General features: G+C 43.1%; 1 protein-coding gene across 1 annotated transcript in view; it reads right to left on the bottom strand.

The window, feature by feature from the left end:
• The window catches only part of EXOSC2 (exosome component 2), a 59,269-nt gene that overhangs the window by 30,330 nt on the left and 12,383 nt on the right, over window positions 1-16,556 (bottom strand). The window contains exons 2-4 of the mRNA XM_040324658.1: window positions 12,653-12,754; window positions 6,035-6,080; window positions 3,727-3,816 (exon numbers count right to left, since the gene is read on the bottom strand). Of these exons, the coding sequence (XP_040180592.1) occupies window positions 3,727-3,816; window positions 6,035-6,080; window positions 12,653-12,754 (238 nt within the window). The remainder of the gene's footprint in view (window positions 1-3,726; window positions 3,817-6,034; window positions 6,081-12,652; window positions 12,755-16,556) is intronic.

Raw genomic sequence — 16,556 nt, 5'->3', positions numbered from 1 at the left:
AATTTATCAATCAGGACCCCCAAAGCCTTTTCCACTCTCGATCACCCAGAGCTACTCCCCCCCCCAATGTGTAACTTGAACTCATATTTTTATCCCCCAAGTGCATTACTTTACACTTCCCTACGTTGAACCTCCTGTGCTCATTCCTCCAGAGAGTGTCTCACTAATACTGGTGGTGTGTTACTGTGAATAACTTCAGGTGAAAACAAAAACAGATACAGCCACCACATCTGATTGGTAAGCTGCAATATAATTGATTTTTGGTTTTAACCACGATTTAATGAAAAAAAAAAAATCAATGAAGTATTTATATAAAAAAAAAAAAAAACATAAAGGCCTCCTCCTAGAAAACTAGCAGAAAATTGAAGCATGTTGGCAGTAGAAGGGGTTGTCGTGGGCTGGATTAGAGTTTATTTTGTTTGCTAGTGTCCAAATCTTCCTGTAGGGAGCCGTACAACCCAAAGATTATCGACATTAAACCTGTTGTAAATAGGGTTGCCACCTCATCCCTTTAAACCTAAACACATATGAAATATTGAGGTTCTGAGGCTAATTTAATGCAGATAAGGCACCAAGTGAATTTAATTACCACCTTAATCAGGGATTAGGTGGCAACCCTAGTTATAAACCCACACATTTTTTTCTTTTTTTTTTCTCCTTACCTGCAAAGCAAAGGCATAATGTGCTAGTATGCACCACATACTAGCACATTATGTGAAACTTCCCTGAAAACGAAGCCTTCCAGTGATTTGATGTCATGTCCGGAGGCCGCTTCCAGCTTCCGGGTTCGCAGACTCTGGCTCGGTGACTGGCCGGAGCCGCGATGACATCACTCCCATGCAAGCGTGCAGGAGCCGCCAGTCACGGCACATGGCTCTAAAGGAATGGCACAGGTGTCCGTTCCTTCAAAATGCATGAGCCTTATTATAGCCTTACCTATAGGTAAAATGCAAAGATGGAAGTTCACTTCCTCTTTAATAGGCTAGGTGTTATATATGTAATAATCCACATTTATATACCATGATTTTATTCACTCAAGCTGAGGACAAATGTAATATACTGAGGATAGCGGTAATAGGCTTACACAAATTAGAACCTCTGTCTGTAGGGAGATTTCCTATCACTTTAGGTCTCTGATACCACAAGTAGTAAATGCATTTCTTCAATGGGGACAAACAACAAAACAAAATAAAAACTTGACTTGTTCCAGCCTCTCCACTGGTCACCTGTTGAGGGGTTTCTATTCTGCATCCCCCATTCGGGAGGTCTCTTACTTTCTGTCTTGTTGACACAAGAAGAAGTGAATAGAAATTGTCCCCATGGGGACACAAGCATGACAGACTTTGGAATTCCAGTTTTAGTCAAACTTTTAAAAGTTCTGGTTAGAATTCTCCTTTAATATAACACCACACGACATTACATATACAGTAAAACCTTGGTTTGCGAGCATAATTGGTTCCAGAAACATGCATGTAATCCAAAGCACTTGTATATCAAAGCATTTTTTTTTTTTTACAGAGTATAAAAGAGAAGAGGCACCTCTAAGTGTAGCAATAAGTTTCTAAATGTTGTACCTTCATTAAATGTAACCATATTACTACACCTAAAGCCAATTCACACAGGGGCAACACAACTCTGGCCGTGACTTTGAGGCAACCTGAGCATTCGCCACTTGGGGCGACTTACAAGGCGACTTCAAGTCACCTCCAGGACAGGCGACTTTGCAGTGGCCAATCAAACAATCAGCTCTGTGGGAGGGAGGGGTTTTCCTGTGAAAACAATTTTCTTTTCCTGTATTGTTGCTTCAGTTAAGACACGATCCGACTTTGGAGGTGACTTCCATTGAAATCAATGGGTACAAGTCGCCTAGAAGTCGGATTGAACTAGTACAGGAAGCTTTTCTGAAGTCGGAGCAACTTCAGTAGTGTACATTAAGACGGGTCTCATTCACTAACATTGATTTCCTTAACAGCGTGACTTGGGGCGACTTCAAGTCGGATCCCAAGTCGCCCATGTGTAAACCGGCTCTTAGAGGCTCCTCTCTTCTCTTTTATACTCACTTGTGACATGACACTACTCATATATCAAGACATCGCTTGTATATCAAGGCAAAATTTATTAAAACATTTTGCTTGTCTTGCAAAACGCTCTCAAACCAAGGTTTTACTGAACCAACGTTTAAAATTAACTTCAGGATTGCAGCGGCCACATTCAAAAAATAAAAATAAAATTAACCTCAGGAGTTTAAACTGAAGACGGGAAGTAATGTTTTTCTGCATTCCCAACATGGAACCTATATCTTGGGCTACTAAAATGAAAGCCAGTGTTTTACTGGTCCATGCACAGCCCTTTCGCTAAATCCTATGAGAGTTGATGCAATCCACACAGAAGCATCGGTGGAAGGTTGCACATCAAAAGGCTCAGTTCCCATCCAGAAACACAAAAGAAATATGGACAAAATCTGGCTGTAGGGCAGGGGTGCCCAACCAGTGGCCGGGGGCCACATGTGGCCCACGGAGCCCTCTGATGTGGCCCGCAATTAACTGCTGTGGGATGGAATAGAATACTTTTATTAAAGGTCAGTTTATTACTAAAATCATAGTGTATATATGGCCATATCTGTCCTGCAGTGGTTACTGGGCTGCTGGTTTACCTGCACTGAGCCATAGACGTCTCTTATTACCTGCGAGTTTGGTGAGCCTTCTTAAAGCGCACCAAACCTGCAGAATAAAATAGAAGTCTATTGCAAAGTACAAGAAAGCCAAAGGTACACTGTGTTGCACCCGCAGTGCAGGTAAACCACAGCGCATCAGTGGGAAAGCAGCCTTGGGCCCCTTTCATGCGGTCAGTCCAACAGTCTGACCAACTGGACCCTCCATTCACCTTTAAGTAGTGGCGGACATAAACCAAAAAAAAAGTAGAGTATACTGGGCTGTGTCCGTGTTTGCTCTGCATATGCAGAGCAGACATGGAGATGACATCCACCCACTCCGCTCATTGTGGCCCGCGACCGGTTACCAAGTCGCTTAAGTGGCCCTCGCTCTTCAAAAGGTTGGGCACCCCTGCTGTAGGGCAATGAATATAATGCATAAATTAAAGCGGACCTGAACCCTCAGAAGACCCAGCCAATCAATTCGAATCGCGTTCTGCGATCCACCGACCAAAATCTGGTCAGGGTACCAAAAACCAAATACAAGTCCAAAGGAGAAAGAAGGTTTGCTTTTCAAGGTCCGAGACTATGGAACGCTTTGCCAACCAGCATTCGGTTGGAGGAAAACCACCTGACTTTCAGAAGACCGATCAAAACTCTGCTCTTCTGATGTCATGAGACACGAACAACTAGCGCCCAGAAGCGATTCAGTTCGCATGCCCCGCGCTTTATAAGTTTTTCATTCATTCATTCATCAGTAGCTCTGCCTGAATACCGCTCCTGGATCATGACAATGGACACATGACCCCTTATCAGATGTTGTTAAAACTGGGACCTGAAGTCACAGTAGCCTGGAGCAGTTGTCAGACAATCAAAAAAAAAGTTTTACTGGCAGATTACAAATTCAGATAGCTGAGGGGGGTAAAACAGCACAGCGCCGAGAGTTGTGGTCAGCTGTAAAGTTATACTGAGGGGATGGGCTGGTTTTAGCATTAGCAACTCAGACTGATTTTACTTGTCCCCCTGTGATGCTCTTTAAATATGCAAAGACTTTGCCAGCCGCTCTTTACACTCACCAGCTCCCCACCGGGAAGGTTCACAGATGAAAGCAGTAATACAGAGTCCAGGCGTGTATTTGTATCCACTTTCCATCGCCTCTGCTGTACCTGCAGAAACAGATAGTTAAATAGTAAAACCTTTAAGAAGAAATATTCTAATCATACTTGCAGTCTGGTATGATCTTCTATCAAAAAATAAATAGTCTACAGTCAGGAATTTACAAAATCCTTGATCCTGCAAATGGCTTAAGGTCAAATCAGAAAGAGCCTTGGCATGGAATATAGGATCTCCAGACATCTTTTTAGTGACGCAGCGCATAGGTAAGAGCTTGATGACGTCACGCCGTTCAACCGGAAGTACACATAATTCCATTTTGTGAGTGACCTGGGGACAAGACTACTGGCTTGTATACTGAAGTGCACCAGTATCATGCACTTATCTTTTATTACTTTATAATCTCTATTTTCCTCAGTGCAAAACATCCATTAAAAATACATATATTTGTTATACATGCAACATATTTATATATTATTTATCATCCCCACTTTACCCATTCCCTTCCCTAACTTACTTATTTTTCACACAGAAATTCTACCACTATTACAAGGATTTTTTTTTCCTCCTTTCCTCTCTCCTTCACCCTTTTCTTTTTTTACTCTCTGGGCACGTTGGTCTTCTTTATCTACTGACCACAGCTCTCTTTCTCTCTTTGCTCCTCTTATCTTGTCAGGATAATTTCTAGATGCGGATCTAATCTCTTCTCATCCCACTAGGGCGGACCCCCCATTAATTTTAAACCAGGGCTCCCACAGTGTTTTAAATTTGTTAAAGTTGCCGCACCTAGTCAGAACTGCCTTTTCCTTCCACACTGGCGCATTTATTACATTAACCCATTCTGCTGATATCTGTGTTTTCTGTGGTTGGCAATTTTGTGCCATCACTTTTCTGGCCTGAAACAGGCACCTCAGTACCACTATCTTAATGCCTTTTTGAAAATGCCTCTCCTCTATACAGCCCAATAGGCATACCCTGGCCTCCAATTCCAGAGTAATCCCAAAGGTTGTATTTATGATGTCCAATACCTTGACCCAGTGTTTGTGTAACTTCGGGCATTTCCACATCATGTGTATGAGGTCATCTGTATCTTGACATCTAGGGCACTAGTCAACTAGTTTCCTTCCAAACATATGTAATCTTTTTGGGGTGTAAAACTCTATGCACGAAGAATAAATGGGATACGGACACCGATGTGCCCAGCTCCAATGTCCATTCCCATTGTTCGGTTGTTATAGGTCCTATGGCCTCCTCCCATTTTACTTTATTTTTGTCCACATTCTCAGGTATAGAGCCACCGCTAATCTGCGTGTATCATGCACTCATTAGTGAGAGTGGTATTTTATCACAGTATTTAATAAAAATAGTGTTGGACAGACAGAAAGCACTACAATTGTTAATTATAAACAGTGGCATTCTTCACACGCATGGAGATAGATTGAGTTCCTGAGTACCGACAGTGAGGAGACCAGCCGTGGCTACCAAGACCCCTTTTAAAGGGGGGAGGTACTGCCGACCTAATTGATTAGGTCCATTTGAGAAAGTGAGAGCACCAGATAGATAGATAGATATATAGATAGATATATAGATAGATATATAGATAGATATATAGATAGATATATAGATAGATATATAGATAGATATATCTATATATCTATGAATCAGAGGTTAAAGGCCTGCAATAAAAAACCTGCTACAATTGTTACATTGTATATGTTTAAAAGAAAATAACGGCCAAAGCTTTTTTTTTTAAGCCATACTATTGTTCTGGGTTACAGGAGGGCACTTGCGTTTGCACTCCTTTGACCCAGAATCAGCCAACAGCAGACTAAGGCTCGCTGTCAGCTGAGGTCACAGAGACCGTCTAGATCAGAGAAAGATCTCTGACCATATCGCTGGGATTCTACCAGCTACCCAATTGACAGCTGGCTCCAGATCTCAGTGCAAGGCTGAGAGCGAAGCCAGCTGCACCCACCCCCTCCCCACTGACTGACAGCCACCATTCTTCTGCTAAGAGCTGACCAAGAACTAAGCGATCAGTAGTCATGTGAGCCATCAGTTCTCGGGTTTAGCAACATTACAGTGATGCCACAGTACAGAGGAGAGAATAGATGTTTGCATATTTGGAACTCCACACCTCCCTTAACCTGGAAGAGAATTGCTTCCCTGAAATAGAAATTAAAACACCCTCATTCGGAACAAGTGGGTGAAATGCACTGATGCAAAGTGTTCACTCTCCAATGCATGGGCAGCCACAAAGACAGCACTTACCTCTGTAATTCTTCCCACAACAATATCGCCAACTTCTCCATTGTATCTAGAAAACAAAATAACACAAGTTAAATATAAATATAAAAATGTCCAAACCAAGATTGGTTGAGAAGAGATGAGTACATGAAGTTTCATTCTTAGCCTGCTTCTGACAATGCTAGCTGCCTGGCTGTCACAACAAAACAAGGACCTATGACTTTTCAGATCTCCATGCTTGTTCAATGTCAGTGACCTATAGGGTATTGAAAGAGAAGGGTGGGGTTTATTAAGAAGAAAAAAAAAAAAAAAAACAACCTATATACTCGCCTAGGTGGATGCAGGATCGGGCCGATGCTAAAATCTGTCCCCGCCACCTGTACACCGAGAACTGAGCAATCAAACACCGCTGATTACCAGGTTCTCAGTCTTCAGAGAGCGGAGAGTTAAGTGAAGTTGGTCACTGGCTCTCTGCTCTGCCCCTTCAGCATTTACTGGAGCACACTCCTGTGACCTGCAGAAGTAGGGCCAAAAGCACGTTTTGCGTAAACCAAGGGAGCTTCCATTACCATACTCTATTGCAATGGCCAACCCGGAGCACTTTTGAAAACTTGCATAACTTTCCTCTGGCTAATCAGCATACTTGCTCTGGGTCAATCAAAAGCTCCAAAGCTTGTAAATCAGCCCAACTCCCAAGAAATCAAAATTTTCAGGAGGAAGTCAAAAAAGGACCGCTTCCATATTTCTTCATTTTTGCATTAGAAGTTTAAAAACGGGGACATAAAAAAGTATTGATTGCCCAAGCAGCCAACTTTTTTTCTATACTGTACTACAAAAACTAATATATATATATATATATATATATATATATATATATATATATATATATATATATATATATATATATATATATATATATATATATATATATATATATATATATATATATATATATATATATATATATATATATATATATATATATATATATATATATCCTATACAATTGCAACACAAGTAATATTGTAACTGAATGTTATTAAAAATGGCCTTTCCTTTTCAATCTGCAGCGCTGTAGTTTTCAGAAAATGCAATGCACTATGGCTACCTGGAGGTGTTCTGTACACAGATATAGCAAACACCCCCCAGAAACAATTTCCTGCTTGTGTGATTGGCTTACTGGATTATTCCAGAAGTCTTCACTAAGATACAACAAAAGTGGAGTTATGCTTTAAAGGATAAAATTAGTACATCACCTAAACCACCTATCTAGCAACAGAGATTTTACAACACCAACATCCATAAATATATAAAAAAGCTTTTTTTTATGCAATATTACAAAATGAAAACATATCAATGTTGGCTGCACAATCCAAACAAAGTACTACATGCAAGTAACCTTAAAAAAGTGCCGTCATAACATGCACTCCAACCACCTTATGTAAAGCCCAAATAGTGAATATACATTGGCAGATCTTGGGTTTCTTTAAATAAGTGCACAGGTGAAAACCTTCAGTTGGCTTCATACCACCTCCTTCAAAAAAAGTATAAGCCTGGGCATCTGTGGATCCTAGTCTGAACTCACCTGAGCAAGCCCACCAGGAAGCCGTCACTTGACAGGGGCAATCGTCTGCGATTCTACATTCCCTGCCCCCCAGCCGCAAGTATACACATGGCTGCAAAGCATGGAATGCTTCACCCTCTTATTGTTGGCTCAGTACAGTGATGGCTACTTGGCGTAATTGCTATGGCGAGATCAAACTAGGATCCAAAGATGGTATTTTGTGGATAATATACAGATACTCAAATTAAAGAACCTCATCCCATATAAGCATATAGAAAAGAAAAAGAGGGTTAGCAGCCCTTTCAATGCACCTTGCTGCCCTTTTGGGATTCTATCCCATATCCAACATGGTGGCGCGCGCCTCTTTGGCGTGCGGGTTTAGAATGGACAGACGATGCATCACTATGTGCGCATGCGTCGTCTGTCGATCATTCCATTGGCAGACACCTGTGACAGTGGGAGGATCACGAGATGACGCGGTGAGTCACGTGTCCCCGCTACGGCGAAGTCGTTGCTGACGTCAGTCGTGGTGTTCGATTTAAAGCACGGCAGCCCCAGCCACTATGTCAGGCACAACTCAGGATTAAAGCGAGCAAGCACGCCGCCACACTCCAGGATACTCCGAGCCTCTTAAAATCATTCAAGGTATTTACTGACCCACTACTATTGAGATAGGTCTCTTAAAAAAATCGATCCTACTCCTGTGGACAATTTAAACTTGTTTTCCTATTGGACAAACTTATTTTTCTTCTCTTTTATAGAATTGGGATTTTTCCTATTTCATGATGCCTTCAGGGATCCCTCTGTTGGAAAATTTTCACTAAGGGAACACTGGGGCCGCTGTTTTGAATGAAGCCCTTTACAACCAATTAGGACTTCTCTTGTCTGTCAAATGACCCGATTATACTTGGTCAACTCTTAAAAGGTACATCAGTTGTTAAGCTTTCTAGTGAAGTTTACTTCTAAGCAGATCCTTAAACATTATATTCCATTAAGAATATTATGATTGGCTTTCTTTAGATTATGGTTCTTGGACTGAGTGTCACAGCATCTGGGAAATCAATTGTTTGGCTCTACATCCATGGGCATTCTGTTGTCCTGAAGTACCCCATCTTTGACTGTATTGGTTTTAAACCTAAACTTGCTAGTACCGGGTTGGACCCCCTTATGCCTTCAGAACTGCATTATTATTATTCATGCCAGATTAAGCAAGGTGTTGGAAACATTCCTAGGAGATTTTGGTCCATAGTGACATGATAGCATCACAGTTGCTGCAGATTTGTCGGCTGCACATCCATTTGGTGACTGTGGAGGTCATTGGAGTACAGTGACCTCATTGTCCAGTGGTGAGATGATCTGAGCTTTGTGACATGGTGACATTATCCTGCTGGAAGGAGCCATCAGAAGATGGGCACACTGTAGTCCTAAAGGGATGGACATGGTCAGCAACAATACTCGGGTAGGCCGTGGTGTTTAAACAATGCTCAAATGGTACTAAGGGGCCCAAAGTGTGCCAAGAAAATCTCCCCCGCACATTACACCACCACCAGCCTGAACCATTGATACAAAGCAGGATGGATCCATACTTTCATGTTGTTTACGCCAAATTCTGACCTTACCATCTGAATGTCGCAGCTGAAATCGAGACTCATCAGACCAGGCAACGTTTTCCCAATCTTCTATTGTCCAATTTTGGTGAGCTTGTGTGAATCGTTTCCTGTTCTTAGCGGACAAGAGTGGCACACGGTGTAGTCTTCTGCTGCTGTAGCTCATCTGTTTCAAGGTTTGGTGTTTTGTGTGTTCAGAGATTTTTGTTCAGTGTTCAGTATTCTGTAACGAATAGTTATTTGAGTTACTGTTGCCTTTCTATCAACTCGTACCAGTCTGCCCATTCTCCTCCGACAAAACATTTTTGTTCCGCACAGCTGCCACTCACTGGATATTTTCTCTTTTAGGACCATTCTCTGTATACCGTAGAGATAGCGGTGCATGAAAATCCAAGTAGATCAGTTTGCTAGTAGTTAAAATACTTTGACCGGCCCATCTGGCACCAACAGTCATGCCACGTTCAACGCCATCTTCAATCCCCTTTCTTCCCCATTTTGATGCTCAGTTTGAACTTCAGCAAGTCATCTTCACCACATCTAGATGCCTAAATGCATTAAATTGCTGCCATTGGCAAACTGAATAGCAATTTGTGTTACCAAGAAATTGAACAGATGTACCCAATAAAGTAGCCAGCGAGTGAATGTAAAGCAAGCGACTCCAAGCATGGATGCCACTAAGCGCACGTTCACACTGAGGGCGGGTTTGAAATCATTCAGCTGAACTCGCTGGATTTCACACCGGAAATGAAGTCTGACTTCGGAGTGATTTGACAGACATCTGTGCGAGTTCATGCAATGATGTCTGTAACGGAATGACCCGGGACACCCAGAGACTTTGGAAGGATGAGGGGTACTCCTGTACCGGCGTCACCAAGGAGTCTTATGTCTAGGGTCACCTTATGGCCGATAGGGCCATAGGGTGACTGAGAAATGATGTCCTAAATTACAGGACAGGGGACAACACTGATAGTTCATATTGTAGGATTTTGAGATATTGAAAGATGTTGGTTAATTGTGACCCAACCAGTCAATAGTGACTCATTTCTATGATTAGCCCTGACTAGTGACATGCTAATTGAGTCTGCTTCTGGAAGACCTTTCATTGTGTGATAACACTGCTTTAAGCCTATTGATGCTCAGAGGTGTGAATACCTTTTGGTCAAGCTGTATGCAAAGACAGAACGTCTGTCTAGGTATATGGATTAAGAAGAAATCATTGTGTGTGATTGTGTTGTGTTTGTTATGCTGTTAATGAAGGAATGTGCAGTGATTAAATGTTAGATCCTGATAATTATAGGCCGGCACCGACATGTCTAGAATGATTAGTAATTAGCTCAAAGAATGTGATTGAAGCCCCCACGGTGTGATGTGTGGGTGGGGAGTTGATTGTTCCTTTAATGCCTTGTACTGTATATAAGACTGAAAGAAACCATTAAAGTTGTCATTACATTTGGAACAAGTACAGAGCTGTGTGTCTCGTCTTGATTCTGGGGGAATGGGATGTCTGATGTCTGTTGGACGGTTGGAGTGTCGATAAGCTGTCGTGGATGGGATGGAAGGTCGTAAACGGTGGTGACCGTTACAAGGTCTATTCAAATCACCCCCATATCGTCGCCGAAAGTAGTACAGAAAGCATCACACCTATTCGGACGGTGCCATTGCTGGCAATTTGACATGTCAAAACAGGCCGATGTGACCGTGGGCTAAACGTTATGAAAAACATCCCTTCCTCCTTATAGCCTATGTTCAGGATCTGTACAAGGCACTTTTATCATCACCAACTTTACCAATCCAGCAGCAAAGGAGGAGAGAGAAGAAAAATTGAACTTTAGGTTTTACTTTAATAGTTCCTCATTCAAAGAAAAAAAAAGCCAATTTTGCTTTTAGACCAGTTCCCAAAAGCAATCTAATCAAAATCTTTAACAAAACAGTTTTCTGTAAAAAAAAAAAAACGCACCTAGTGTGTTATCTGCTAAATCTCCAGCACAGGAAGGTCAGTCCTCAGTCTTGATGCACAAAACCATTACATAATCTCACAGTCATTTCGCTACAAACTGTACTAAACCTCTGACACACTGGCTGCTTTTGTAAATGGCCTGTGAATGTGCACAGTGCATTACAGAGAGTCAAGCTGTGCTTCTCGGCAGCTCTGTAAAAATCTTCTGCTAGAAAACTAATTACTGTGGAGGGGAGACAGATGCTGTGGGCAGAGGCTCCACCAACAAGCATGCAAACTTCCTTCTTAAAAGGGAAACCAGAGCGACTTTGTTTTAATTTGTGCAAATTCTAAATTTTTTACTGTAGTGTTTAACCACTTAACCCCCGGACCATATTGCTGGTCAAAGACTAGAGTACTTTCTGCGATTCGGCACTGCGTAGCTTTAACTGACAATTGCGCGGTCGTGCGACGTGGCTCCCAAACTAAATTGGCGTCTTGTTTTTCCCCACAAACAGAGCTTTCTTTTGGTGGTATTTGATCACCTCTGCGGTTTTTAGTTTTTGCGCTATAAACAAAAATAGGAGCGACAATTTCGAAAAAAAATATTTTTTTACTTTTTGCTATAATAAACATCCCCCAAAAATATATAAAATAACATTTTTTTTCCTCAGTTTAGGCCGATACGTATTCTTCTACATATTTTTCGTAAAAATAAAAAAAAAAAATCGCAATAAGCGTTTATTGATTTGTTTGCGCAAAAGTTACAGTGTTTACAAAATAGGGGGTAGTTTTATGGCATTTTTATTAATATTTTTTTTTTACTAGTAATGGCGGCGATCAGCGATTTATTTTCGGTACTGCGACATTATGGCAGACACTTCGGACACATTTTTGGGACCATTGGCATTTTTATAGCGATCAGTGCTATAAAAATGCATTGGATTTTACTACAAAAATGCCACTGGTAGGGAAGGGGTTAACACTAGGGGGCGAGGAAGGGGTTAAGTATGTCTCCTGGGTGTGTTCTAACTGTAGGGGGGGTGGACTCACTAGGGGAAATGACTGATCGCTGTTCATACATTGTATGAACAGACGTTTAGGCATTTCTCCCCTGACAGGACCGGGAGCTGTGTGTTTACACACACAGCTTCCGGTCCTCGCTCTAACAAGCGATCGCGGGTGCCCAACGGCGATCGCGGCGGCGCATGCGCCGTAGACATCGGTGCCTGTATTTTCTGCAAATATCTCCTAGACCTTTTAGGTTTGGGAGATATTTCTTGCACCTACAAGCCTTTATCTAGGCTTACCTCTAGGTTAAAGTAGTTGTAATGGGTTTACAAACACTAAGTTTTGAGTAAGGGGCACCACTCCCAAAATACATTAAATTTCCATCTGAAGTTATCATGGTAGGCTTGCTGCCCAAGACTATAGCATAAGTTACAAGTCTGTTATTTGGAATTTAATAAATTGTGGTAATGCACAAGGAGCTGCGCCCTCTTGTGTGTTTTTGCAAGTGGTTTTAAAGCACCTACCGGGTCCTTGGAGGTCGAACACAGATGAGTTTGTTTACTTTCTCCACCACACCAGCCACGGACGCCAACAGCTTGTCCTCTTCCATGTAGGTTCCATGACCTCTGAAAAAAATGAAGACGTCAATTAACAAACAAAAAACTTAAATCTGCTATAAAAGAAGTTGTGTGCTAGACTCATCCCAAACGGAGAAGCACGGGGGACGTTTAACTATAATGATACCTCCTCTGGAATGCTATATATTGACAAATGAGATGTACAATTAGTGGGAGTCCCCTAATTACTCCACAATTTCCACAATAACTTTCTAGCATCAAGTCTTTTTTTTGGGAGGCTGGGTTTTAATCAAACTATTTAAGAACTCTGTGAGAGTTTGTATCTGTGGATTGGCTCTAAAGCCATCTGAGGATAAATCCCTGTAACTCTGGCTGTGTTGCTGACCATGTTCTCCGTTTGCTTTTTACCTCATGTTCTCTAAAACAATAGGCCATAAGCTCCTGAAGCGTCTTTTGAATACGCACAACACGTTGAACCGAGCTGCATGACACACGGCCTTCCATACTTTCTATGCTAGTACACCTACCTGTAGGAAGTGACCTTTGTGTCCTTATCTTTAAAGCGGGGGTTCTCCCTAAAAAAAAAATTTTTTCTAGCATCTCATTCAGCATAGTAGCGTGAGCTACAGTATGCCTTTATATATTTTTTTGGCGCCGTACTCACTGTGTAATCGCCTACGAAAGTTTCTGGGGAATGGGCGTTCCTATTCAGGGGGCTCGTGATTGACGGCTGGCTATGGCACATCACGCTTCACGGAAATAGCCGAAATAGGTGTTTGCTCTTCACGGCGCCTGCGCAGTCAGCTCCGATGTCTGTGCGCAGGCGCCGTATAGTGCCGGGAAGAGCCGAGACCTACTCTGGCTATTTTCGTGAAGCGCCATAGCCGGCCGTCAATTAGGAGCCCTCTGAATAGGAACGCCCATTCCCCGCGGGGAGGCTGGAATTTTACTACGCGATATAACAGTGAGTACGGCGCAAAAAAAAATTATAAAGGCATACTGTAGCTCGCGCTACTATGCTGAATGAGATGCTAGAAAGTTGTTTTTAGGGTGAAACACCGCTTTAAGTATATCATACCTTATCTGGTTTGTAGGTGGTGTGTTATTTTTGTTCTGAGGCTTTTTTATGAATAGCTAATGAAATTTTATGATCTATTTTGTATGTTCTCTCTAATACAATGTATATTTTTTATATATGTATATCCCTTATGCCTATGAAGTCCCATCTGCCAACTTATTTTCTTTATGTAGAGCAACAATTCTTTTTTTCAGATCCTCGGAGAGTTCTTTGCCATGAGGTGCCAAGTTGAACTTCCAGTGACCAGTATGAGAGAATAAGTGCGACAACACCTAATTTAACACACCTGCTCCCCATTCACACCTGAGGCCGGGTTCACACAGGTGCGACACCACACTAGTACTACTTTGGATCAGACTTGCCCTGCGACTTGAAGCCGACATATGTCCGAATTTCAATGAACGGGGATCCGACTTGGATCCCTGCCAATACCAGGCACTGTGTTTGATATGAATCTTGATGTCACCCGGTGACCCCGCCCGTATGACATCACAGTCCCGGGGCATGATGGGACTGTGACATCATACGGGCGGTGTCACCGGGTGACATCACTCGATGACCACGCCCCATGCCTATATAAATGGTTGAGCACCGCACACACGGCATTACAGCCGGAGAGCGTTGAGTCAACATCGGGACAAGAGAAGAGGGAAGAAGACCGCGGAGAAGACCAGGCCCCCCGCTAGTAAAAGCTTCAAGAAGATAGTGGAGGGGTCTGGCAGAAAGCACCGGAGAAGAGAGCAGAGTGTCGGAAGAGACCCCCAGGGTCAGAAGAAGACCCCTGAAGTTGGAAGAGACCCCTGGAGCTGCCTAATAAATTACTTTTTTCTTGACACTTTTCCCCCAGGTGAATGGGTACGATGTACCCCATACTCATTCACATAGGGTGGGGGGCTGGGATCTGGGGGCCCCCTTATTAAAGGGGGCTCCCAGATTCCGATAAGCCCCCCGCCCGCAGACCCCGACAACCAATGGCCAGGGTTGTCGGGAAAACGCCCCGTCCTCATCAACATGAGGACAGGGTGCCTCCCTGCCACAAAGCACCCACCCCCCCCCCCCCCCGCTCGTCCCCACCGCCTCTCCTGACTGGCCGGGCTGCGTGCTCAGATAAGAGTCTGGTGTGGATTTTGGGGGGACCCCCATGCCGTTTTTTCGGTGTAGGGGTTCCCCTTTAAATCCGTACCAGACACAAGGGACTGGTATGCTCCTGGAGGGGGAACCCATGCCGTTTTTTTATTTAAAATTTGGCGTGGAGTTCCCCCTCAAGATTAGCAGAGCACAAGTCGCATGCCAAAGTCGGATCATGCAAGACGGCATTCCGACTTTAATGGAGTGAAGTAGGATCAAAGTCGGACCAAAGTAATACAGGGAGCATTTTCAAAGTCATTTTCAAAGTCAGACATGTGTCGGACCAGTTAAGACGGCTCCCATAGGGAAACATTGATTGTCAAACGTCATGCTACATGAGCTCCCAATGTCGCAGCGTTTGTCGGACCAGTGTGAACCCGGCCTGAGACCTTGTAACACTAACGAGTCACATGACACCATGGAGGGAAAATGGCTAATTGGGCCCAATTTGGACAATTTCACTTAGGGGTGTACTCACTTAGCAGAAACACAGGATCTCTGTCTTCCCTACTAAAAGAACGGTGACCTGCCTTGTTTACATAGGCAGACCGCCATTCTGCCTCTCTCGGGAACAATCGGCGGGTCCCAGCGAACATCGGGTTGGACCCGCTGATTGGCTGCCGCTGTGTCCAATAACAGCGAGAGCTGGTTGCCGGTAGCACACACACATGTTCCGCAAACCCAGATGAGCAAAATCTAGTACAGGTATGCGATTTCGCACAGTACATATACGTGGGGAAGTTGGTTAATCTTGCATAGAAGATTAATTTGGCATTTTGAAGGGTGCAGGAGAGGAGATAACAGCCTATGTGGAGCAGAGCTGTAGTACTGAAAAAATTAGATGTCTGTCCTGGGTTCTTGGGTTCTGTAAAGCTCAATATACACTAATCTGAATGTACAATTTTAGAATCTACCATTAACTCTGTAGTGCAAGGGCCTGTCTGATTGGATACCGAGTAAACAAATAAATAGGTGGGTACTCCTAATCCATAGTGCTGGTAAATCTAAACAAAATTGTAGAGATTGTACAATCAGATTGCATAGTGCATGGTCATCTTTATACAAGTACATAGGAGGGAGTGGACGGAAACACTCAGCTGTCAAGCCTCGTCTCTACGTAGCAGGAACTCAAATTCCCACATGTGTTTTGTTTTGGAGCATTGTCACTCATCACGCATAGGGCAACTCTTTCATCTGAATGGGCTGCCCTACATGCAACAATAGTCCCGAAGAAGCTACAAACCCACCCCCATCCTTTTTTTTTTTATTTACGTGATCACCTTTATCATTTGTATGTAGGTTTTAAATAAACCCATTTGTTTTTGACCTACACTACTGGAGCCCCCCCTCCTTTTTTTCTATATACCGTGCTGGGTTCACAGCCAGTGTGGCGATTCCATCCAGCCACCTACCCTTCCAGTCTGGTTGGGGCACCAAGAAGAAGTTTCAATTGGAGATTCCGGTCTTCTTTCATCATCCGGGCTGCAGTTCGGTTGGAGTGCCACGAGGTCCATTTGGAGTTCCCCACTGGAGATTCCGGGTTTCACTGTCTGGGCTATACACCATTCCGGCCATCCATGCTTATAAGATCCGCTGTCGCTGACATACGGGTCCAACAATTGCAGTAAGGGTATTTACTTGTTG

The sequence above is a fragment of the Rana temporaria genome, chromosome 9, assembly GCF_905171775.1.
Source record: "Rana temporaria chromosome 9, aRanTem1.1, whole genome shotgun sequence".
Taxonomy (NCBI): Eukaryota; Metazoa; Chordata; class Amphibia; order Anura; family Ranidae; genus Rana; species Rana temporaria.
This window is presented reverse-complemented; position numbering and strand designations above follow the sequence as displayed.